A 25368-nucleotide genomic window follows, 5' to 3' on the forward strand; every position below is an offset into this window, starting at 1 on the left:
ACTGTTTAGCTGGGGGGGGGGCTAATACTGATTCTTAAAGGGAGGATTTCAGCTGTCATTTAGTGACCCATTTAGTGATCCATTCTTACACATCAATTCTAGTTGAGATAACTATTATTAAATAGACTTTGTTCTAAGGGAGGTAGTAGAGCTGGGAATGGCAAGTTATAATTTTCTAGTCAGAGTTTATGCCTACATTAAGAAATGCAATGACAGCTTCCTTCTTGTTGATTTTTCTACCTCCTTGTGACATCCAGTCCGTTATCTGCTGAAAATCAGTCAGAAGGAAAGTAACAAAGAGTGAGTCCTGGAGTAATGAAACTTGGCAGGCAGTAACATGCATCCACTAGGTATTAGTGATTCTAGAGATGATTTTTGGGTATCTAGAAGGATTATGTTCCACTTCAGCCCCAGCTCTTACACAGTAGCAATAAAATGGCAGCATTGGCATTCTAATTTCCCCCCCTAAAATTCTGGCTCTTGATCACAGTTCAAAAAATATTACAACAACAACAACTTTATCTTCCTTTTGCTTAGGCCCAGTTGGGCCACGTATTGCAACATGTTTGAATGCTACATTATCCCTCTTCCATGAAAAAGTCAAAATATTTGGGCTAGCCCTGGCTCCCTGTTTTCCATAGAGAGCTAAAATACCTCTGATTCTAGAGTTGCCCTTCTTTCTCCAAAAGAATTAAATCTCTGATTCAGAAAGAAATCTTGGCAGCAAAAAGGCTGCCTATTTATATGCCAAGCCATAGTTTTGTTTTTTTCTGGCCCCACAACTGCATACTTTCATCCTATCCTCCTGTTATGTACTGGGCTCTTGAAGAATACCACGTGGGTTGCTGGAGCAGCTAACTGCTCTCCAGCAACCCAGACTACAAGTCTCCTGTGCTGCAATTGGTTATCTCCAGGCGGCAATGGTTGGTTCAAACCTATTGGCTGCCGCCTAGGGGCTAGACTATATATTGCAGCTAGTTGCAGCTTTTTCCCCAGTACAGTTTCTGCATGAAATAAACTATGAGTTACCTTGTACTCACCTATGCGTCGTCATTCCTGCGCCAAAGAACCCACTATTTAACAGTGACAACAAGGGTGGGATCCTGCTTCACTGATTAAGCGTTGAAGTCTACAAGGGAAAGGCAGCATAAGCTGGAGGGAAAAGGCATTTCCCCCCCTCTCAAGGTCGGCTAGCAAGCTACGCTAGCGACCTCGTGCTCAGTGGACTCATTCCCTGAGCCTGGAGCAGGATCCGGAAGAACACAGGAACCAGCAAAAAGAATGCGGAAGGTTGGGAAACTGAGAGAATTCAACGTGAAACACCCGGAGGAATGGCCATCATATTTATCACAAGTAGAAAACTACCTCAGGGCCAATCAGATCGCGGAAGAAGGACTGAAGGCTGCAATGCTACTCTGCATGTGCGGCCCAGCAAACTTTGATTTGGCCGAGAACCTTTTCACACTGACACCGATCGAGGCAGTCTCCTACACAGACCTCAAAAAGAAGCTAACCGGACATTTCCAGCCCAAGATGTCTGAAATAGCTTGGCGGTTCAAGTTCGACCAAAGAGTGCAGCAACTGGGTAAATCAGCTTCAGAGTTCATAGTGGGCCTGAGGCAGGCTGCACGCCTTTGCAAATTTTCAAATTTAGAAGAGCAACTATGAGACCAGCTCGTCTGCGGCCTATGGGACAGAACGCTTCAGCTGAGACTCTTTCCTAGGCCAAATTTAATGTTTTCTGAAGCACAAGATGAGGTGATGGCCGACGAAGCTGCTGGGGGTGCAGTTCAAACAGTACAGCCCACCAAATCGACAAAGTTTGAAGAAATGGTCCACCTTGAGGACACCAAATGCACCGAAGAATCTTCCGAGGAAGAAGAACCTGAAATCAACTGACTCCAAAAGCAACCCAATGCGCAACACCACAACAGCCAACAGCAAGAGGACAGTTACAAAGCAGTTCTCTTACCAAGATGAAAGGGGTGCGGCGGCAACCATTTTCGCGCCAACAGCAGATTTTGATCAGCCACGTGCAGAGCTTGCAGAAGGACAGGCCACATCGCAGTAGTTTGCAGAGCCCGCCAGAGAGACCGGCCACCCAAACACCAGTCGGAAGAACTGACTAGGAGAGGTACTGGGGCCCAGGGTCCAGTTAGTGTGGGTTTTTTCAGAAGCTGTAGAAACATATGCCGCACCAGGGCTTGACGCCCCCTCAAACCCAAATTTAAGCTCATGATAGAGCTACAAGGAGTTCCATGTAAAATGGAATTGGACTCTGGTTCTGCAATTCCAATTATTTCTCAAGACACTTTTAACTTTGTGTGTAGGTGCAGTAACAATTGGGCCAAACTAAGACCCTCAGATATAATCCTAATGGATTTTCAAAATGTTCACATTAAAGTTAAAGGAGAAGCCACTTTGACAGTAAAAATTAAGGGGTTTGGGGGGCACCTGGATGTAATAGTAGTAGGGGGCCCGAGAACGAGTCTCATTGGACTCGATTGGTTTGATGCCTTAGGTATTCAGATTACTGGCATAAACCGGACACAAACTGCAGACCTTGCGTGAGTGTGCGCGGAATACGCAGATGTTTTTGAGTCAACCCTTGGAACATACACAGGCCTGCCTATCTCATTTAAGCTAGATCCCAACATAGTTCCAATCAGGGTTAAGCTTCGTAGGGTCCCCTTTGCCTTAAAACATAAAATTCATTCCAAAATCAATAAACTTGTAGAACAGGGCGTGTTAAAGCCTGTTGATGGTGGGGAGTGGGAAACTCCTATAGTCACTCCACTTAAAGCCAACGGGGAAATTTGCATTTGTGCTGACTATAAATGCACTTTAAATAAAGCCCTCAAGCAACACGCTTACTCGGTCCCAGTGGTTAACCATATTTTAGCCTCCTTGCAAGGGGGTACTATTTTTGCTAAACTTGATTTAGCACAGGCCTATCAGCAATTGCTGGTTGATGAGGCCACAGCCGCGGCTCAAATGATCGTGACTCACAGGGGGGCTTTCAAAGTTAAATGCTTACAGTTTGGAGTCAGTGTTGCACTGGGTATTTTTCAGGGAATCATGGAGCATACATTCAAGGGTATTCAGGGCATCTGCCCTTATTTTGATGATGTTTTTATTGCAGGGGAATCCTCAGAAGTGTTGGCCAGTAGGCTCAAGGCTGTCTTGCAGAGGCTTTGTGAAGCAGGCCTCAAATTAAAAAAGAACAAGTGCTGCTTGACATTGCTGCTGAAACTGCCAAAGATAAAATACTTAGTAGAGTGTTGTCATGGGTATACATGGTCTGGTTGGATAAAAGTCCAGGCTCAGAATTTCAGAGCTATTTTGTCAGAAGGCATGAGTTATCTGCCCACAAGGGGTGTATATTATGGGGAAACAGAGTCATAATTCCCACTTCCCTAAGAGACAGGGTTTTACAATCATTACATGAAGGCCATCCAGGCATTGTCAGAATGAAAGCTTTAGCTAGAAGCTACCTCTGGTGGCCTGGCCTTGATAAGGACATTGAGGCTCAAGTCCATGGTTGTTATACATGCCAGCAATCTAGGCCTGAAATGCCACAGGCTCCAGTTCACAGGTGGGAGGAAATGCACACTTCCTGGTCTAGGGTTTACATAGACTATGCTGGGCCCTTTCAGGGACAGCTCTTCCTTACAGTAGTGGATAGCCACTCCAAATGGCTGGAAGTAATTCCAGTCCCTAACATGACTACTGCTAGGACCATCCAGGTGCTGAGAAAACTCTTTGCCACACATGGGTTGCCAGATGTCTTAGTTTCAGACAATGGGGCCCAGTTCACTGCTGCTGAATTTCAGGCCTTCCTTAGAGCTAATCTCATCAGACATACAACGTCTGCGCCTTTTCATCCATCTTCTAATGGTCAAGCTGAACGCATGGTGAGGACAACGAAGGAAGCACTCAAGCGCATTGTCACAGGTGACTGGCATCACAGATTGGCAGATTTTTTACTCTGCCAGCATTCTACTCCCTGCACTGCTACAGGCAAAAGTCCTGCAGAACTACGTTGGGGGAGACGTTTTATTACTAAACTGGACAGGTTGCATCCAGATAGAGTGGCAGCAGAAGCCTCTCGACCAAAACCCCCAAGGGGGCTGCACATGGGCGATTTGGTTTGGGCCAGGAACTATGGTCAGGGGAATCTGTGGGTTCCTGGTCAAATTACCAAGGCATCTGGACCTCCATCTTATCATCTTGGAGGGAGGGCAAGTTGTCAGACAACACATTGATCAGGTCAGGAAATGGTTTCCAGAATGGACACTGAGTGAGGACTGCATCATAGGTCCCTCCCAAGGTCCTTAAACTTGCGGCCAAGCCAGTCCTCACATGGACTATCAGGACTTTTCCTTCTTAACTGAAGTGGAACCGGAGGGAGAACTGGGGAGCCCTGGAGTGCAACATGGATCCCCTGAAGGAGCAAGTCAACCGAACTTCAGCAACTGCTGTGCCCACTCTGCTGAACAGTCTGACTCTGGGGTGGGCCAACCTGGAGAGGCCAACCAGAGTACATCTAATCCCCTTGACTCAGGCCCACTGGGTAAGCTGGTAGACCACAAAGTGATGGGAACTCCGAGACGTTCCTTTAGGGCACACAAGCCTCCTTCATATCTTGCAGATTACGTTTTAAAATAAAGAGCTATATGTTGTTGCAATTCCTGTTGCCACTACACTACAGAAACTAGTGTTATGATGTAACTATCTAAAAGTGCCATTTTTGAAGCCTATTCATTTAGATGTTGTTTAATAACATTGTAACCTACATTGTGTTTTTACTTTTATTATTATTATCACTTTTACTTTAGTGTGTTTGGATAATGAATCTTGAGAATTGTTGAGACTAATGGGTGTTATTATGGTGTGGTCTAAGAAGGGAGGGGTGTTATGTACTGGGCTCTTGAAGAATACCATGTGGGTTGCTGGAGCAGCTAATGGCTCTCCAGCAACCCAGACTACAAGTCTCCTGTGCTGCAATTGGCTATCTCCAGGCGGCAATGGTTGGTTCAAACCTATTGGCTGCCACCTAGGGGCTAGACTATATATTGCGGCTAGTTGCAGCCTTTTCCCCAGTACAGTTTCTGCACAAAATAAACTATGAGTTACCTTGTACTCAGCTACGCATCGTCATTCCTGCGCCAAAGAACCCGCTATTTAACACCTCCCATCCCCATTAACCTTGGCTATGGTCATCAAAGTTCACCATATGTTTTTACCAAACAGTAAAGTTAATGTGATAAAAACACGTAGAATAGGTTTAAGACTATTTACATTGTTTAAAATTAAATATAACTGGAACAAACACAAAATAGGTACACATCCTTCTTTTAAACACAATCTGAACAAACCAAGTTGGTTTGATTTATACATATAAAGCCATAAATCATAGGTTACAAACCACAAAAATGGATTCACATATCACACAAAATTGAAATGGAAGAAATGACATTATGTTTAGTGAAATGTATAAATCCAGTTTTCCTAGCTTTTAGTCACTTACTCGTTTCCTTTTCCTTTGCTCTTTGCAACCTATGAATGAATATCGGAAACATTTTCTGTCACTTTCTGGAAGAATTAGAATCCCTGTAGATAGATAGGCCATGATTTTTCAGAAGTAGAAGAAAAAGCCACACAGCCTCTTGACATGAGATATTCAGATGCTGATTACGGAACACAATTTATAGCCTAACTATTTCAAAGACTGTGGATCAGAAGAAAGAACAACTGCCAAACAAATTCATATTTAATAAAAGATGATAAAATAATGTGTCTGTACAGGACAGATGAACGTTTGTTAGGAAAATGGTCTCCCTGGCCCAGACAATTGTAATGCATCCTTTTTGTGTAGCAGTCCAGCTCTTAATCATTGCAGCTAGACAAGACAATGTACAATAGTGACGTTTTTATTAGAAAATGAGGGACAAATACATCCCACCTGCAGACTGCACCCTACCTGTACCCACAGTGGGGATTCAAAATGCCAACACACTGTGAGATGCTATTATAGACCTACCAACAGCTGTTCTTGCAGGGGAGGGGAGGGGGGAAAAGATGAGCAGTAATTGTGCTTCAGAAGAAAACAGAAATGCAAGAACCTGAAACATTTTTGTCAAGAATGATTATTGCTCTCTCCTTGTCTCCCATTTTATATCATGTGAAATTCTATTATATTTTTTGCTGGCAGTGTGGAAGTCTCATTGTATTCTGTCACTGAATTTCTGTGCTTGGAGATGTCTTTCTAAAGAGCCCTTCAATTATACTACCTTGAAGCTTAGGTCACTTCAACTACCTACCTTATAGAAATATGTCAGCAAAGGGAAAACAAGATCAGTGACTACCCAATAATATAAGAGCTTATTAAAAGGATGTTGGGTAATTTGTAAGACTGCTGTTTTGTATGTGTATCCTAAAGCAGGATTAAGGCCCACTGTAGCCTTTAGGGGCTTATCTCCTAGTAAGCAACCATATGATCTGTCTATAATGTGGTAAACATCTATCAGTGGTTTTAGCTGGCTTCCAACAATTGTAAAACAATTTTTAAAAAATTGCAAGCATACCCAGAATACCCGTTTAGCATAATGTATATGAAAAGGTTCCACTTGAAATCAATGAAATAATGTTAGAATTGAAACAAGAGCTTATTGTAAGGTCACTAATGTCAGAGTCTGAAATTAACCTAACTTGCTAAAATACTCTCAAAGGATATTAAGCTATGTTTTCATGTTAGTCCTTTGCAAAAAAATATCAGAGATTTTTGCAGAACTTTAGAAACTAGTATACTTATTTTCATATAAGAGTTTGTGGATTACTTAAATAGGAGGGATCCATACAGGCTAATGGGAAAATAAATTTGTTTGTTTCTAAGGTGCCATAAGACTCTTTTCTGTTTTCAGGAACTTACTCTGAAGCAATATTGAGATTTCTCTTCTAGAGAACTCTCGTGATCTCTTTGCAAGCCATATAGTCCAGGCCTGAATGGTTGAATTTTGTACTGCAGAGATGCTTTAATAATTATATACATTTATAATCAACCCAATATTTTTCTTGGGAAGCAAAATGCAAAACCACATCAACATCAACAACTATTTACAGACAGGTACAGTAAAATTGTCCATAATTTATCTAACCATTTACCAGCTAATTTTTCTACATCTGTTACAATTGATTAATATGGAAGCTATTGTACTTCTCATGGAATTAGTTATATACACAAACACAGAGAAATATTTGGCTATATAAATTGAGTTTAAGTCAATATGAGCTAAGCAGGAAATAGTTAATAAACCAGAAAAGATGCTACCCAACAGGCAATTTTAGAAGAATATAAAGTATATTTAAATAAATGTGTGTATATAAGAGAGTATAAAACTGTAAGGAACATGAGTGCTGGGGAAGATGTTACTTGACATTAACATTTTCATTTGGTAGGGAGAAAACTATTACTTAGAAATTCCCAGGCAAACAATAACCCTTAAAAGCTATGGAATAGTAGACACATTTATTATCTACCCACTCACCCACACACACCAGGCACATGTGAAATGGAAAAGCACATCTGAGTCTTTACATAGCTTTTTGCAAAAGGGAGGGGTGTTTTGAAAAGATCAAACTCAATAAGAAGAATGTGTGCTGTATCCAAGTTATTCTCTTAGTCCTGCTTTGCACAGTCTTATTTTTTTTAATGCTAGGGCTGTTACCATTTATCTCCAGCTCAAGAGTAGAGAGGACAAAAATCCACTGTAATTCTTTTGTTCACAGAAATAAACAGGGTACCTATGAGCAATTCTATCATCCTTTCAGTACTGTATTGTTTAAAGCTAGCATAAAAATGGCTGCTGAATGCATTGCTAGGTGCTGGTGTGTGCTACATGATAATTGTTGGCATGAAACCAGACATTAGAAGATCAGCAGAATAGAAATGAACCTGGAGGAGAAGCATAAGGGTGGAGACAGTTATAGGTTGGGCTGATTGTAAGGAATGAGAAAAGAGAAGAGGATTCCTTGCATCATTCTTTTTTACTAGCAGGTGTAGGGAGTTGTTGTTTGGACATAGTGTTTATCAAGATTAATTAACAATAAAAAAAAGATTTCATCCCCTCGAGAGTCATGCTGTGTAACAACATAATAATAAACCTGAAGAACTAGGGCATAGCCATTCTGAACGACCATGAAAAAAACATGCTCATTTCTCTGTAATAGAAAGGAAATCTACTACTAAAATACTCCATTATAAATAGAAACAGAACCATGAAACATTTCAAAGAATAAAATTTAAGCACTATATACCACAGAGTATCAAGAGCACTAATTCATGTGTTGTTTGTGGCCTCTGATTTAATTGGGTTTCAAAAAAGACTAAACATTTTCATTGAGGATAAATATCTAGTCTTGCTGGCTATATTCTATATCACAAGCAACTTATCTCAAATGTCGTTTGCTAGGAAGCAGTAATGGACTATGTTTATTGCCCTGAAATACTCTTTGTGAGCTTCCTAAATTTTGCAGCTTGGAATGGTTAGATCAGATGGTTATTTGATCTAACAGCCTGTTATGCTCTTCTGATGTTTTGGCTCCTTTTCCCAATACAGCTGCTACACATGTTGCTGTGTTTTTTTTTATTAAAAAGTTTTAGCATACATTTTATCTTTAACAGTCCCCCCTCCCCCTCCCATACCCATCCCTCCCTACCCCTCCCCCCCTCCCCCCCCCGACTTCCCAGAGCTAAGTACAGGGTATAAAAACAAAAAAAACACTCATAAACATCCAAATGCTAACAACCATAAACTCTAAAATCTATCACTCTCTAGCTCATATAGGATAACTACAAACACTATTACTATTAAATATAAAAAAAGAAAAAAGAAAAGAAAGGAAGACTTATTCAAATGCTACATGAAACTTTTTAGTCCCATATTTGTTCTGGATATACTCAATCCATTTTCTCCACTCCATAATGTAACGTTCTTGCGAGTGATCTTTCAAATAAGCCGAAATCTTTGCCATCTCTGCCAGGTCAGAAACCTTTAAAGTCCATTCTTCTATAGTCGGCAGTTCCTCCTTCTTCCAATATTGACCTATTAAGAGTCTTGCTGCCGTAGTTAAATTCAACATCAACTTAGTGTCCACAACCGCAGCATCTGTAATTATACCTAACAAAAAAAATTGTGGGCAAAACTTTATCCTTTGCTTGAAAATCTTCTGCATGTTCCACCAAATTTTTATCCAAAAGGCCTTAACCTTTTTACAAGTCCACCATATGTGAAAATATGTTGCATCTTCATCGCCACACCTCCAGCACTTGGGCTGATAGTTCGGATACATACTTGCAAGCTTTTTAGGATCTAGATGCCATCTATAAAACATTTTATAAAAGTTCTCTCTTAAGTTTTGAGCTTGTGTAAATTTTACGTTCCTCACCCAGATCTTTTCCCACGTGTCCATTGTAATAACTTCTTGAATGTTTTGGGCCCATTTTATCATGCAATCTTTAACAATGCAAGATATATCCGTTTGATATGTGCTGGACCCTGCTTTCTAATTTGCTTTATCAGATTTTCATCAGTCATTATAAAACCAGTTTTCTGATCTTCTTTCCACCTGGCCCGTAGCTGAATATATTGGAACCAAGTTTGAACAATCTTCTCATCTCGCAAGAGACTGTACGGTTTCAGACACCAAACATTTCTTTCCAAACTTAAAATCTCCTTATACGTAGTCACATCATGTTTAAAACCAACATTTATATTTTCTATTGCGTGTTTTGGGATTGCCCACAATGGTATCTTACAACCTAACTTATGTCTGTACTTCTTCCAAACTCTCAACAATGCTTGTCTTAAGATATGCGCTTTAAACACATTATCTACCTTTTTATCATACAACAAATATGCATGCCAGCCAAACAACAAGTCATGGCCCTCAAGATTTAATAATCTCTCTTGTGTCAAATTAATCCAATCACTTATTCCTGCTAACGCAGCAGCTTCATAATATAATTTAAGATTGGGCATTTTAAGACCACCTCTTTCACGAGTATCCTGCATAATCTTAAGTTTAACTCGTGGCTTTTTCCCTGCCCAAACAAATTTATTGATACCTCGCTGCCATTCCTCCAGATTAAAATCTTTCTTAAGAACCGGTATCATTTGAAATAAGAATAAAAATTTAGGCAGGACATTCATTTTCACTGCTGCGATTCGCCCCAACAAAGACAATTGCAATTTTTCCCAGCTCTCCATTTCTTTTTGGATTTTTCCCCACAATCTTTCATAGTTATTTTTATATAACTTTGTATTAGAGGGTGACAAAAACACCCCCAAATATTTGACCCTTTTAACAATCTCAAATCCAGTTAGTCCTTCTAAAAGAGCCTTTTGCGATACTGTCATATTTTTGGCCAGAATTTTAGTTTTTTGTGCATTAACTTTAAATCCAGAAACCTTCCCATATTGCATTATTATCTCCATCAGGTCCACAACAGAGTTCTCTGGCTGGGTCACTGTAACAACCAGATCATCTGCGAACGCTCTCAATCTATAATCCTGATCTCTAATTTGTATCCCCTTAATTCTTTCCGAACTCCGTATTTTTACATGTTGCTGTGTTTTATATTATGTTTTGTATTGTTTCTAAATATTGTAAGCCACTCAGAGTTGTTGTGAGATGGGCAGCCATATGAATGGATGGAAAGAAGGAAAGGAGGAAGGACAAAGTAAAATAAATTCCTCAGCAGTTGCCTTTTTAAAATCCCTTTGCTATAAATTTATTTCATCTCCAGATTTTTTTCCAATAGCAACATAGTCATCTGTCTCTCTCTCCCCCCCTCTCTCTCATCTATCTATCTATCTATCTATCTATCTATCTATCTATCTATCTATCTATCTATCTATCTATCTATCTATCTATCTATCTATCATCTATCTATCCATCAACATTCCATTTTATGTTTCAATGGTCAGAAGAAGCTTACAATGGTCTTATGAAATATTATGTAAAAAACAGAAACAAAAAAATGCCTGGAAAGTTCTTTCACAAATAGATAGGAATATCTGATCACATTGTACATTGTGCATTGTATTATACATTATACATATTGTATAGGAGCCATGGTGATGCACTGGTTAGAATGCAGTATTGCAGGCTAACACTGTTCACTGACAGGAGTTTGATTCTGAATGGCTCATAGTCATTCAGCCTTCCATCTTTCTGAGGTTGGTAAAATGAGGATCCAGCTTATTGGGAGCCATATGCTGACCCTGTAAATTGCTTAGAGAGGGATGTAAAGAACTGTGAACTGATATATGTGTTATTGCTATTGTACACGTCCCCTTGCCCTTCTGCCAAAAATGAACTAATTCAAAGATTGATAAAAAAGTACATATCAAAATATCCTTCCAATATTCTGTAATAATTCTTCATGCTCAAAGTATGCAGAATTCTTGCTGCCTTGATAAATTCCAGATGCCAAGGGTAGAAGCAAGAAGAGCTTATTAATTTCCGACAATCATAGTCGCTCAAAAATCATGTTGGGAATCTTGTAAATTTATGACAGTAGAAGGCAAACCCAAACTATATGAATATTCTCTTGGCCTATAACTGGCTGTGTACCTGTCAACCCATGAAGATAGACCAGAATATGAGTCTGCTGTAAAGACCAGGGCTATTTTTATTAAACTAGCTATAGTTACAGACTCCTGCATGTCTGAATGTGCTTCTCCTCTCCCTCATCTTCTCTTCAAGTGAACTAGATAAAGACTTGTCTGAGACATTGCTTGGTTTTAACTCAAGCCTCTCTTATCTGACTGTTGCCTTGGTAGTACCTGTTTCTTCTGTCATTCAAGACCCTTCCTATACCCTCTATTTCACAATAAGCTTTATGTTGTCTCAAAACAGACCTAGTGTGCCTTTTGGTACTTTTTCTTGTCCTTCCTTTGTTTGGCAACAAGCCTAGTTATCATCAGTGTTGAAAATTCTTCCAGTTAGGGAAAACTTTGCGTATGGACTGAAAGCATGTGCCAGCTTGTGCTTTGTCTCAGGCAGTAATCAAACTTGGATTAGCTTTGCAGCAAGAGACTGCCCTGGGCTCTCTCTCTCTCTCTTGCAGTCTCTCTCTCTCTCTCTCTTGCAGTCTCTCTCTCTCTCTCTCTCTCTCTCTCTCTCTCTCTCTCTCTCTCTCTCTCTCTCTCTCTCTCTCTCTCTCTCTCTCTCTCTCTCTCTCTCTCCCTCCCTCCCTCCCTCACTCTCACTCTCACTCTCACTCTCACTCTCACTCTCACTCTCTCTTGTTAAAATATGATGAAGAAAATGCTGCTTTGAAATCTCCAATTTCTGACAAGTGTATTTACAGCATATACATTCCAGTCTAACCTCAGACCCAAAAAATTTATCTTATATAGCTTGAGGGAGAAAACTAGGCAATAATTTATGAGCAGCTAACACTTAAACAGAGTTACAGGTAGTTCCTCTTCTGTTGAACACAAAAGTTTACATCAACTGATTTATGATTCTCTGGAAGGCCATTATAGTATGATGTGTGTGTCATGCAATCCATTCCCTTCCTGCTATTCTCCAGATGCATTGCAACTATTCTCCAATACCTTAGTCAGCACAATAATGCCCATGATGTGAGTTGCTGTCTTAACACTATCTTATTTGTCCCTTTTAGTTATTTCCAATGAGGGCCAGACTGAAACTCATCACTTCTTTTATGAAAGAAAACATTTTCATTTCTTTTTGATACATTCCTGGTATCAAATGACAGCCTTTGGTGCTGTCAGTTGAAAGACTTTGTGCAGTGATTCTATTTTCCCTTTCTAATAAAGCTTTTTTGTGTATGTATCTGTGTTTACCCACTCAATCAAATCCAGCAGGAATCGCACCTGAAGAAACAATGTTAAACATAGGGATGGGTCGAATGAAAGACTGTGATCTTGTGAGGTCAGGTAACAAGGAAATATTGTGTACCACAATATTTCTCAAGAAGAAAGTATTCTGGGGGAAAAACAGAGTTGGGGGAAGAACATTAGGAAGTTCTTTCTGTGGTGAGAAAATTTTTGACTCAACTGATAATTTTTTAATTAAATGTAGAACTTTCTGAACTCTTTCTAATTGACATTTCAAAAATGCACAATTATGTTTTAATACTATGATAACATTGTTGCATGATTTACAGTCTACTGCCACAGGTACCCATAACCTCATATTAGTAAAACAACTAGATTAATTAATTTCTTACAGCAACACTAGCGATTACACAGAAATGTTTTGTTTCGGTGGCAAAATTTGTAATTGCCCATGAACCCTATAAGTCAGAGATGCCAAAACAGAAGATATTCAATGATGAGCTTTTTCATTTTCATTTTGCATTCATTGTGAAAATATGTCTCAAAAATAAATGAACAAATCAATCTTAAGGAAGCCACGGCTGTTTCATGTGTATCTATTGTTCCTCTGTATCAGAAACAGTCATGTTATAGAATTGAGTGAAGGGAGGTAGAATTTTGGGAACACTTTGAATTCTCATTCTGGTGCTTATAGACTTCAATTTGTCACTGATGATACTGAATTCAAAGAAACTTAGGAGGTCATGGCCTCCATGGCAACCCTGGTCTGTCTCAAGTCATCCATTGGCCATTGTACACCAGTGGCTGCATGTTACATCTGGTTTTAGTCTCAGGGCACTCATGACATGATCTAATATTGGAGAAAGTTAACACTGGTCCATTGACATGAACAAATCATTCTTTTGGCTTGCTGATGATGCTTTGCTCCATAGGGAGATATGTCCTACTCAATTGGCCTATTCCAAGCAGGTATGTGCCTTCTGGAATGAGGTGTCCCAAGATTCACATAGCTCCCACCCTGATGATATTCCTTAAAGAGTTAGCTCTTTGCCCAGCTCTTGGGGTAGAGTAGATGAGACACACACACCCACACCATTTATTACATTTTATGTTTGCTTTGTTATTGAATTGCCATCATGATTATTTTGAAGGGTTTTTTTGTACTGTTTGAGTTAATGCTGTGTTTATATTATATATTGTTGTGTGCTCCCCCCCCCAGGTTTGGTTGGAGTAAGATAGTATACATATTGAATAAAACACACAAAATCTTATTTGGTTGGCAGGGATGGAAAAATTAACTTTTTCTCCTTCCTGTGGTCTATGATGATAAGCAGGAGAGGAAAGGATTATTTGCTTCCCCTTCCCCCTTAAGATTACCATATTCATATATTATTCAGCAGTAGCAATTCATTCCAATAAAAGGGGCTATTTGTAGCTCAGGGTTGAAAAAGAGAAGAAAAAAACCAAAAACACCTTTCCACCCAGATTAATATAGATTAACTCCAAGATTAACATCAGACCAATAATCAAGAAGTAAACAATACCCCAATCAAGGAATGGCCAAACAAGCCAACAGTAAACAGCCCAACCAAAGAATCTCTTAAGACCAACCCCACCAACACTGACAGGGCAACACGCTGGAATGTAAACTGAGAGCAAACCCCACTCCTTACTAGCACTGATAATGTCTCTGGAGATTCTCAGCCATCCAGGTCATAGTTGTCTGAAAGGTGCTTTTTTCTTCAAAAGACCACTGGACTGCTTTGTTTGTTTAATTGTTTTGAGGGAGAAAAAGATATGTCCAAGATACTGATAATATTAACTAGTTTGGGTAATGAAATATTTGCAAGAAAACAACTAAGCTCAGAGAGCATCAAGGACCCACTATTATTTCCATTTTAAAAATGATCATGAAAATCTAAATATTGCATGCTTATGGAATTCTGGTCTATATGCTCCATGTACCTGTGGATGATGTCCTCTAGTTTATTGTAAGCGTATATGAAAGTAGGATCCAGAAGTTAATGATAGCTGCATGATATATTCTGGTGAATAATAATAATAAAAGAACCAGATGTGAGTTTTGAAGAAAAAAATGTGCAATTTACTGAATATATGGACTCCAGAGAGGGAGAAAGAATATTCTGTTAAATGATATAGATGGATCAAGATGAGAGAATATTGAAAAAAATATTTGGGCCATTTGGAGGCCCAAGAGTGAATAAGAACAGTAATTGTTTGGTAAGCATTTGCTTAGAAAAAGGACTGTTTCAAATATATAATTGCAGTATTAATTTATTCATAAGTGCAAACATTAAAGGAAGCAAAACTTGAGTACAGAGAGCTTTGAATGTGGGGCAAATCATGTTTGGGTAATAGAAAGAATGGATCTGGGCAGCAGTGATGTAGAAGGTAGGAAGAAACTAGAAGAAATTAGAGTAAAATATAGCCACCACTGAAATAGAAAATAGGAACAGCATAAAAAATAGATTAATTACTCAACAGAATGAATGGAAAGTGGATATATGGAAAGAGGTTAGGGAAACTGTACCAAATTGAAAGAATTAAGCACAGAAGTGTGCAGAGCTGCACTCATGGAAAGTATGAAATCTGATTTTTGTAGAACACTGAAATGGCTCTGGATAATGCATGTAAGAAAGCGACTGCTCTAAAAATGAAAAAGAGAGAAAGGTATTGTATAATACTTATACAGAAAAAAAGATTGCTGCAAAGAATGTAACCAAAGATAGCAAGGAACTGTTAAAAGAACAAAGGAAATGCAAACTGTTTTTTGACTGAAATATTTTTTTCTTTTGTATTTTTTTTAAATTCAATAAAGTTCTCTGGGGGAAAAAGAAAGCATTTTTTTAAGTGGATGAAGTAGGTTAAACGAGAGCTAAACTATTCTCCAAAAGAAAGAAGTGAGAAGTGGTATATAGGGATATTTGTAAGGATGATTTGCAGGGATGGAAAAGCATGAAAAAGCATTGTGAATGGGGTTGGTAGGAACAACACTTACCAATGTTTTCTTGCCTTTTCTTATATCATGTATTTCATGTCCTTGTTTTGCTATTCCACGTCTTCATTGTACATGCCACTGTTCATGTAGAAAAGGGTATGCATGATGGCTATGTATGTAAATCCTTATATCATGCATTCAGCTTTCCTTATCTCCAGAAGACAATCCTGTGATGTACTGAATTAAAGGCATTGCTAGCTTCCATGCAATGAAACACACATTCATGAACACTATGGTGCCAGAGATTATACCCCTAATCCTTTTGCATACTGGTGAGATTAACTCTGTAACAATTGCATTGCCAGAATTATATATATTTCAAATATGTAGTATCTTTACTCAGAAGACTTTGGTTCTTGGTAACAGAGAACAGGTAATGGCAGAGAAAATTCAATGTTTGACATTGAATCTCTATTAAGAAAATTTGGGTGTTAGAAGCTTGCCTCTTTTTTCATCTGGGAAAGAAACTGTAGGTATTTCCACAATGGGATGTCCGAAAAAGTCACAGTGGTGGCCACAACTATATAATTTGGAAGTACCATCTTGTTTTTTTGACACACATCTGCAGATGGCACTTCCAAATTATACAGTTGTGGCCACCATTGTGACTTTTCAGACATCCCATTGTGGAAATACCTACAGTTTTCTGTAGTTATTTTGATCTCTCTGCAAACCTATGCCACCAGAAAATTGTTGATCTTTAAAATGTGGTAAGATGGTTTTTCCTTATTTGTTTGTGGTCAGGGAACGTATGCATTTCTACTGTCAGATTCAAGGATTTTTTTTTCATTTGGTAGCAAAATATAGTGCAGGTCACCTTTTATTATGGTATATTTGAAACCAAATCTTCTTTGTTTAAAGTTGTTGAGAATTTGAAATCAATAAAACATTTGGGTAAAATCAGGCAGAGTTTGGATAGGTGAATAAATCCACCAGTCTAGCTATATGACAAAATTGTATTATATATGTAAACAGTTAATATACATCATTTAACAGGTTGTTTCAACTAGGGAAAACATTCTGACAGGAGAACACGCGGGAACTTTGACAGCTGTCAAAGTTCCCCGCACAGCGCAGGCGCAACCACTGACAGCTCGCGGCTGTCAAAACACCGGACCATGCGGAAGCCTGAGCTGTCAAGAGAAGACGACGCGGATTGGTCCGGATTGACGCGGCGCCAAAATGAACGCTCCTGATTGGCCCTCGCTGACAGCTGCCGGCTATAAAAGCCGGGCAAGTTATTCTATGTTTGCCTTGCTCTAAATAAACCTTTTTAGTAACTAGCCTGTCGTCCCGAGTGGTCCTTCGGCTACTTCACTGGCGACGAGGATGGGATCGCTCCGGAGCTGAAGTCACAGCCAAGGAAGAGAGTTCCTGAGCTGAAGTCACGGCCGAGGACGAGAGTTCCCGGCAAGAGCTGTCACTGGAAGTTTTAACTTCCATAGGAGCGACCCAGGACCGGACGACATGGCAAACTTCGGGCGTGTGAGGGAATTCGATACCCGCCATCCCGAGAGATGGCAATCACACCTAGGCCAGGTCGAGGGATTCCTCCTCGTCAGTAAAATCACTGACGACAGAGCAAAGGCCGCCGCTCTACTATACATCAGCGGACCTCCAGTGTATGATGCTGCCGTGGGCCTGTTCAGCCCGGTGCCCATCACAGAGGTCTCCTACGCGGACCTGGTGGACCAGCTGAACAAGTACTATATGCCGGCTCGCTCAGAACTGTACTGGCGGGTCCAATTCGCCCAGAAGAAACAGCGGCCAGACGAGCCCGCCAACGAGTTCATCGCTGGGGTCAGACACGCCGCGCGGAACTGCTGTTTCCCCGACCTGGAGGACCGCATCAGAGACCAGGTGGTGATCGGGTTGAGGGACGAGAGGCTGCAGAAGAAGCTGACATCCAAACCCGACATGAGCCTGGCAGAGCTGACCAGAGAAATCATGGCCTACGAGCACAACCACAAGAAGAAGCCGACTACTACGACCCCAGAGAGCCCAGCGACCGTCTTCCAAGAAAGCGCCACCCTCAGCGACAGCGAAGAGTCGGTGGATTTCACCGACGGAGAAGCCCTGCAGCGCAGAATGGAACGCAGGCAACCAAGGAGAGGCGACACTTCGGATCGTCGAAGGTCCAGGAACCCCCCTCCGCCACCGCCGCGTTACGAGCAACGGGCCGCCTGCGCCAGCTGCGGGGGCAACCATGCCCGAGGAAGCTGCCGGTTTAGAAACGCTAAGTGCCACAATTGCGGGAAGACCGGCCACATCAAACCGGTGTGCCGCAGCAAGGGCCGTGACAACATCAATGATTTGGAGGCAAACTCCCCAGGTAGGCCAGCTACCCAGGCCAGCAGAGAAAAACCGCCAGGGCCCCTGGTAGAAACAATTGACAGGGTAAACAGCCTGAGCTCAAAGGTTAAGATCAGGGTAAGAATTCAGGGGGTGCCCTGCCTCATGGAAGTGGATTCAGGGTCAGCAGTCTCCTTAATTTTGTTAAAAACTTATCAGGAGATCTGTCAACAAGGCAAGGAAAAAATTCCTCCGAGGCAAACCCAGGTCCACCTAGCAGACTTCCAGAAAACCCCCATTCCTCTGGAAGGGAGGGCTAAGGTTGTCGTGCAGTACAAAGGGTTCAAGGGTCCCTTAGAAGTCCTAGTTACGCCAGGAAACCGCACCAACTTGATAGGGTTAAACTGGTTCGGCCCGCTAGGAATCGCCATAACGGGGGTAAATACAATTCAATCACCCAGCCTAGAAGCCGTTTGCAACAAGTATGCAATCGTCTTCGATGGCACGTTAGGGAAATACACCGGTCCCCCCATCTCCTTACAGTTAAACCCAGCAATCCAACCAATAAAGATAAGAGCTAGGAGAGTACCCTTTGCCCTTAAAGAAAAAATAGAAAACGAACTCGATCGCCTCATAGGTCTCGGGGTGCTCGAACCAACGGAAGGGGGAAGCTGGGAGACCCCTATAGTCACCCCTATTAAACCTAACGGGGAAGTGAGATTATGTGCAGACTATAAAGCGACCCTGAACCTAGCCCTCAGCCCCCACGCTTACCCGGTGCCAGCGGTAAGGGACGTATTTGCTTCCATCCGCTCTGGCGCCATTTTCGCCAAACTTGATCTCACGCAGGCGTATTTGCAACTGCCTGTCACTAATGACACCGCGGAAGCCCAGACAATTGTCACCCACCGCGGTGCCTTTAAAGTGAAAAGGCTCCAATTCGGCATATCGGCTGCCCCGGGTATTTTTCAGGGTATCATGGAGAAAACCCTGAAAGGAATACCCGGGGTCTGCCCCTATTTCGACGATGTTCTTATCGCCGGAGAAAACGAAGCAAACTTAGCTGACAGGCTGTCAGCTGTGCTAAGCCGGCTCAGAGAAGCCGGCCTCAAACTCAAACGGGAAAAGTGCTCTATTGGAGTCACATCCACAGAATTCCTAGGGTACAAAATAGACAGCCAAGGCATCCACCCCACCACAGAAAAACTAAGGGCTATTCAAACAGCACCAAGCCCAAGGAATAAACAAGAGCTCCAAGCTTTTTTAGGATTATTAAACTTTTACCATGCCTTCCTTCCCCATAAAGCCACTATCGCTGAGCCTCTGCATAGGCTCCTGGACAAGGGAACTGTTTGGTCCTGGACCAAAATACATGAGAATAGTTTCCAATCATTAAAAAAGATTATTTGTCACAGCTCAACGATCACCCTTTTCAGAGAAGACACCCCAATATGCATCGCTTGCGATGCCTCTCCCTATGGAATCGGGGCAGTGTTAAGTCATTTATTCAAGGATGGTACACAAAGACCCATAGCCTTTTATTCACGCACTCTGTCTAAAGCAGAAAGGAATTACGCACAAATAGACAGAGAAGCCCTAGCAATAGTCGCAGGGGTGAAAAAATTTCATGACTACCTTTATGGGAGGCCCTTTACTATATTTACAGATCACAAACCCCTTCTGGGCATATTCACGTGGAATAAAACTACACCACAGATTCTCTCTCCGAGAATACTACGGTGGTCCACATTCTTATCGGCCTATTCCTATCAGTTAATACATAAACCGGGGAAGGAATTAGGACACGCAGACTGCCTCAGCAGACTGCCCATTCAAAGCAAGGACTCAGACCCAGCCCCAGCTGGACTGATTCTAGCAATCTCTCAACTTCCAGATTGTCCCCTGTCTGCAAACATTATAGCCAACAATTCAGCTAAAGACAAAATACTTAGCAGAATCCTCAAATGGGCCACAACAGGGTGGCCAGCACAAAACCCACACCCCCAATTCCAGCCATATTTTAGCAGGAAAAATGAAATATCCACTCATAGGGGATGCCTGCTGTGGGGAAATCGGGTCATAATACCAGAGAAGAACATAAACCAAACATTACACATTTTACATGAAGGACATCCAGGCATTGTCAAGATGAAAGCGATGGCTAGAAGTTATGTCTGGTGGCCGGGCATTGATAAAGAGATAGAAAGATATGTGGGAGGGTGCTATACCTGTCAAGCGACCCGAAACGAGCCACCCCAAGCACCAATTCACAAATGGGAAACTACAAGGAACCCATGGTCACGTATACATTTAGATTTCGCAGGACCTATCCAGGGGCAAAGTTTCCTAATTGTAGTGGACAGCTATTCTAAATGGCTAGAAGTCACTCCCCTTAGAAAAACAACGTCAGGAGCCACTATACAAGCCTTAAGGAAAATATTCGCCACACATGGCCTTCCAGACACCATAGTTTCAGACAATGGACCTCAATTCACCTCTCGTGAATTTCAGATGTTCGCTATGAAGAATTGTATTAGGCTGGTCACGTCTGCGCCGTTCCACCCATCGTCGAACGGGATGGCTGAAATTATGGTGCGGTCCACAAAAGAAGCTTTGAAAAAATTCGCAAAGGGGAACTGGCAGCGGCGTCTCAGCCAGTTCCTCATGTCACAACATGCAACTCCATGCACAACAACGGGCAAATCACCGGCGGAACTGAGATGGGGGAGGAGGCTAATAACGCGGCTCGACAGACTGCATCCTGACACATACCCGGAAGAAAAAGAGCACCCCTACCCAAACCGCACACTCAAACCAGGGCAATTGATATGGGCACGGTCATATACGGATAAAAACAAGTGGGTCCAGGGGACAGTACTAAAACAAACGGGACCCATTTCATACCTGATAGCCACCCAAACTCACGGCAACGTACGCCGCCATATCGACCAACTCAGACCCAGACAACCACCACACAACTCAGAACACCAACCAGTGGAACTCGAGCTACAACCCCCCCCAGAAATACTACCTATACCAAACCAAGAAGAAGAACAGCAAGAAAACGAACTACCAGAACCAGACAATCCCCCACTTCCTCGCCGTTCCAACAGGAACCGAAGAGCCCCCGCCTACCTAAAGGACTACCAATGGGCAGGTTCCGGCAACCAAGGGGGAGGGAACGCTCCAGGGGAGGGGTAAGGGGTGTATTATATATGTAAACAGTTAATATACATCATTTAACAGGTTGTTTCAACTAGGGAAAACATTCTGACAGGAGAACACGCGGGAACTTTGACAGCTGTCAAAGTTCCCCGCACAGCGCAGGCGCAACCACTGACAGCTCGCGGCTGTCAAAACACCGGACCATGCGGAAGCCTGAGCTGTCAAGAGAAGACGACGCGGATTGGTCCGGATTGACGCGGCGCCAAAATGAACGCTCCTGATTGGCCCTCGCTGACAGCTGCCGGCTATAAAAGCCGGGCAAGTTATTCTATGTTTGCCTTGCTCTAAATAAACCTTTTTAGTAACTAGCCTGTCGTCCCGAGTGGTCCTTCGGCTACTTCAAAAATCACTTCCATCCCAGCCCCTGCCCAATCCATGTCAAGGAAAGTGATTGGTGATATATTCTACCAGCTGCTGACATTTAGTGGGATAGAAGTGAAAGAAAATCAGGGAAATCCATCTTAATGTGGATAAATAGAGACTACCATTTATTGTTATTATATCTTGTTATGTTATTATATAGCATAATAGGATTGCCATAAGAGAGTAGCAAATTTTATACCAGAATAGGTTTTACTAGCTCCAGGACTTGTGAATAGCACATTGAATTTGGTCATGAGGAAGATCATTGTATATCAAACAGTGCTTTGTAGGAAATCTTGATCTAATGTAGTATATGGACCACAGGTTCACATAGTGAATATACAACTGTTCTACAGTATAATTTGGAATTCTCTGTTTTAGCTCCTACTTTGTACAATGATATATCCACTGAGATCAGATAGGCTCGCAATGTGAATGACCTGTTTATTTATTTACTAGGATTTATATGCCGTTCCAATTGTAACTGTTTCTGAGTGCCTTATAGAACATTACAGTACTGAAATAGGATTAAAATACAATAATAATCCAAAACATAACATAACCAAGTCAAAAATATTCCTTATTATAAACTCAATAATCTATTTTTAGCAGTGATTTAATAATTCCCATCATCTTGAAAAGCCCTCCAGAACTGCAAGATCTTAGCCACTGTGTGGGACACAAGCAAGAATGGGCTGCCTTGATCTCTGCATATACTGTATGCTATTCTGAAGAAGGGATCTGCCCAGGAAAAGATTTTTCCTTGGGGTATCTGGTAGCAGGTTTCCCAAGGGTACAGAACCCATGGCAAGCTTTTCTTGCTAGATCTAACTAGACAAGAAGGTTCTACTTGGAGAAGATGGTCTTGGAAATACCCAGGTCCTAAACCATGAAATACTATAAAGGTGGGATTAACAAAGTATTAGTGTCACGGGGGCAAGCCAAGCTGAATCTGGTACTAATCACGTTGCTGCAATCTGGACCACCTGTAGATTACAAATGGTATCAAGGGCTGACCAGTATAAAATGAATTGCAGTAATCCATGGATTACAAGAGATGACAAAAGCATTTTTTCTATGTTCAGTATTTCTTTTACTACCAACTAATCTTAATGACTGTATAGAGTAATAATATGCTATTATTTTATTTTAGTTTTTTTAAAAATCTATTTGTCTTCATTTACATTTTCATTTTAATTACTTTGAAATTTTGAGTACAAATTTAAAACTGTTATGTATTAAATGAAATGTAATAAAAGTATGAGACCTTTGATGTACATCTAGGATTGTGAGCAAACAAATAGTGCTCCATTTCTTTTCATGGAGGTATCAGATTCAGAATTATTCACATACACGCCCAGAGGAAAGACTGTGATGAGATGGTATGTGTGTTCAGTTGGGTAACTTGGTGCTAAGCACTGCTGGGGAGCTTCAAGATCCTACCTCTAAACTTGACTTGGATTAGACAGTCCTTAATCTAGAGAGCAGGTTTAAGTAGGGGGCTGTCTTCTTTTAAAAGAACACATAGTGTCCTGGCTTTATATGTTCTGTACACATCAATGGGATTGGTTTACTCTGCAGATGCTTTTGTATCTTGAATATGGGTGGGTTTTGATTCACAGACATGCACATAGTGATATGCATATACAAAGCTTGTTTTGAAAACATGTTTTTCTTTTCAGATTTTTCGAAGAGCTGACAAGAATGGTAAGTGAATGAGTACATGACTGTTTTTTAAGCAATGCCACTTGTTTATACAATCTTTTGAATAGAATATATGTAGCTCAGGTTTGAACTGTGAACTATTTGTGCTCTCTGAGCTTGGTTATTTGCTTGCAAAAGTTTTATTACCCAACAAGTGCTATGAGTGCTCAGTTTGCCCCTTATTTCTACAAGTAACATGCTCTGCCAGCATTGGTGGGGGTGGGGTGTGTGTGTTGGTGAGGCTAAGTAATGAAATATCAGCAAGCAAACAATTAAACTCAGAGAGCCTCAGGGACTCCACTAAACAGCCTTTCCTATTTCAAAGGCTAGAGATGGGCAATCAAGACATCTAATAGAATCCTGGCTTTTCTAGAATATCCTTTTAAAAACAGAATTGGGAAAAAAAATTCTACTCCAACTCTCCTCTGAGAAACTCAAGTTGACACATACAATTCTCCCTCATACCCCAATTTTCTCTCATCACAAGATTAGGCTGAGACAGTAAGCAGGCATATACATAGAATGAAGGCTATTGCTAAGCACATTGGTTTGTGCTTTAAATTGTAAGCCGCCCTGAGTCTTCGGAGAAGGGCGGGATATAAATGGGATTAAAATAAAATAAATAAATAAACTGGCTGAAAATGATCCAAAAAATGTAATAACAGGTAGTGCTTGATTTACGATCACAGTTGGGAATGCAACTTTCATCACTAAGCAATGCAGTCATTAAGTGGCTGCATGACCAAGTTTGTGATCTTGTCGCCGTGGTTTTTAATTGAATCATGTGGTTATTAAGCAAATCAGGCTTCCCCCATTGACTTTGCTTGTTGGAATCCCTCTGGAAGGTCATAAATGATAACCACATGAGTCTGGGATGTTACAATTGTTACACTTGAATTTTGATCACGTGACCATATGGATCAGTGTGAGGACCAGTCATAAGTCACTTTTTTCAGTGCTATCATAACTTTGAACAGTCATTAAACAAATGGTCATAGGACTATCTATAGTTTTATGGGGATCTGAATATTCTTTTTTTCAGATCCCAGATTTACATCCTATAGTAACCTCACAGCTTCCAAAATTTTCTGTTAAGGTTGTCATATATATGAAAACTAAGTTTCAATGCTGCCTAAATTTGTTAATAATAAACTCCAGCCTATGGGATGATGTAACATACCTCTAGCCTTAGCAGCCTATTTTGCAACCCATGGTGGATTTTTAATTCCTAGATTTTTTTTCATGCATTTCTCCTCTGCTTATCATGATGATGCTTGCTCATATCATATCCCTTATTCATAAGAATATGTTGTCTTGTCTGTCAATCATTCTTTCTATGTCAATCAATCCACTCATTCCATTTATCTTCTGTTGGCATTAGGTTTCTTCTCTATACTTTAGATTCCCTATATTTCAATCCCTCTCACTCTCAAGAAATTGCTCAGAACTTTACGACTTATATGTTGTTTTATTCAAAGTTAGTTTTGATGAAATCTATTTCACAATTCATGTTTGCTTCATTTTAAATGTACTTTGCAAGGCTTCTTTTCTATTTTGTTTCACACAACATTTGTCATGATTTTCCAAATTTTTAAATGGAAAACTGAGACCAACCTTATTTAACATGTTCAGGAGTGAATTTTAACTAAGCTTTATGATCCTATACTTTGGACCTCTTTGTTTATTAACTGGAAGGTCCACCTTAAGAAGAAAGCAGACCAAACTCAAGAAAATCAGTAACAAGTATAAAGACCTCAAAAGGATACTACAGCATGACATCATAATGCAAATAACAACACTTAGTACATGTGACATGATGTCTGATCGCAAGTACATAAGTCACATGATGATATCATGATGTACATATCAACATTCGCTCCAACCTGCCTCTCT

The 25368-nt window shown here is 40.9% G+C and overlaps 1 protein-coding gene across 1 annotated transcript in view; it reads left to right on the forward strand.

Moving 5' to 3' along the window:
- The window catches only part of NECAB3 (N-terminal EF-hand calcium binding protein 3), a gene marked incomplete at both ends in the record, with an annotated part of 104335 nt that overhangs the window by 24082 nt on the left and 54885 nt on the right, over positions 1 to 25368 (forward strand). The window contains one exon of the mRNA XM_081324736.1: positions 23454 to 23478. Coding sequence (XP_081180862.1) covers positions 23454 to 23478 — 25 coding nt within the window. The remainder of the gene's footprint in view (positions 1 to 23453; positions 23479 to 25368) is intronic.

The sequence above is a fragment of the Vipera berus genome, assembly GCF_964194415.1.
Source record: "Vipera berus genome assembly, chromosome: 3".
In the NCBI taxonomy this organism is placed as follows: Eukaryota; Metazoa; Chordata; class Lepidosauria; order Squamata; family Viperidae; genus Vipera; species Vipera berus.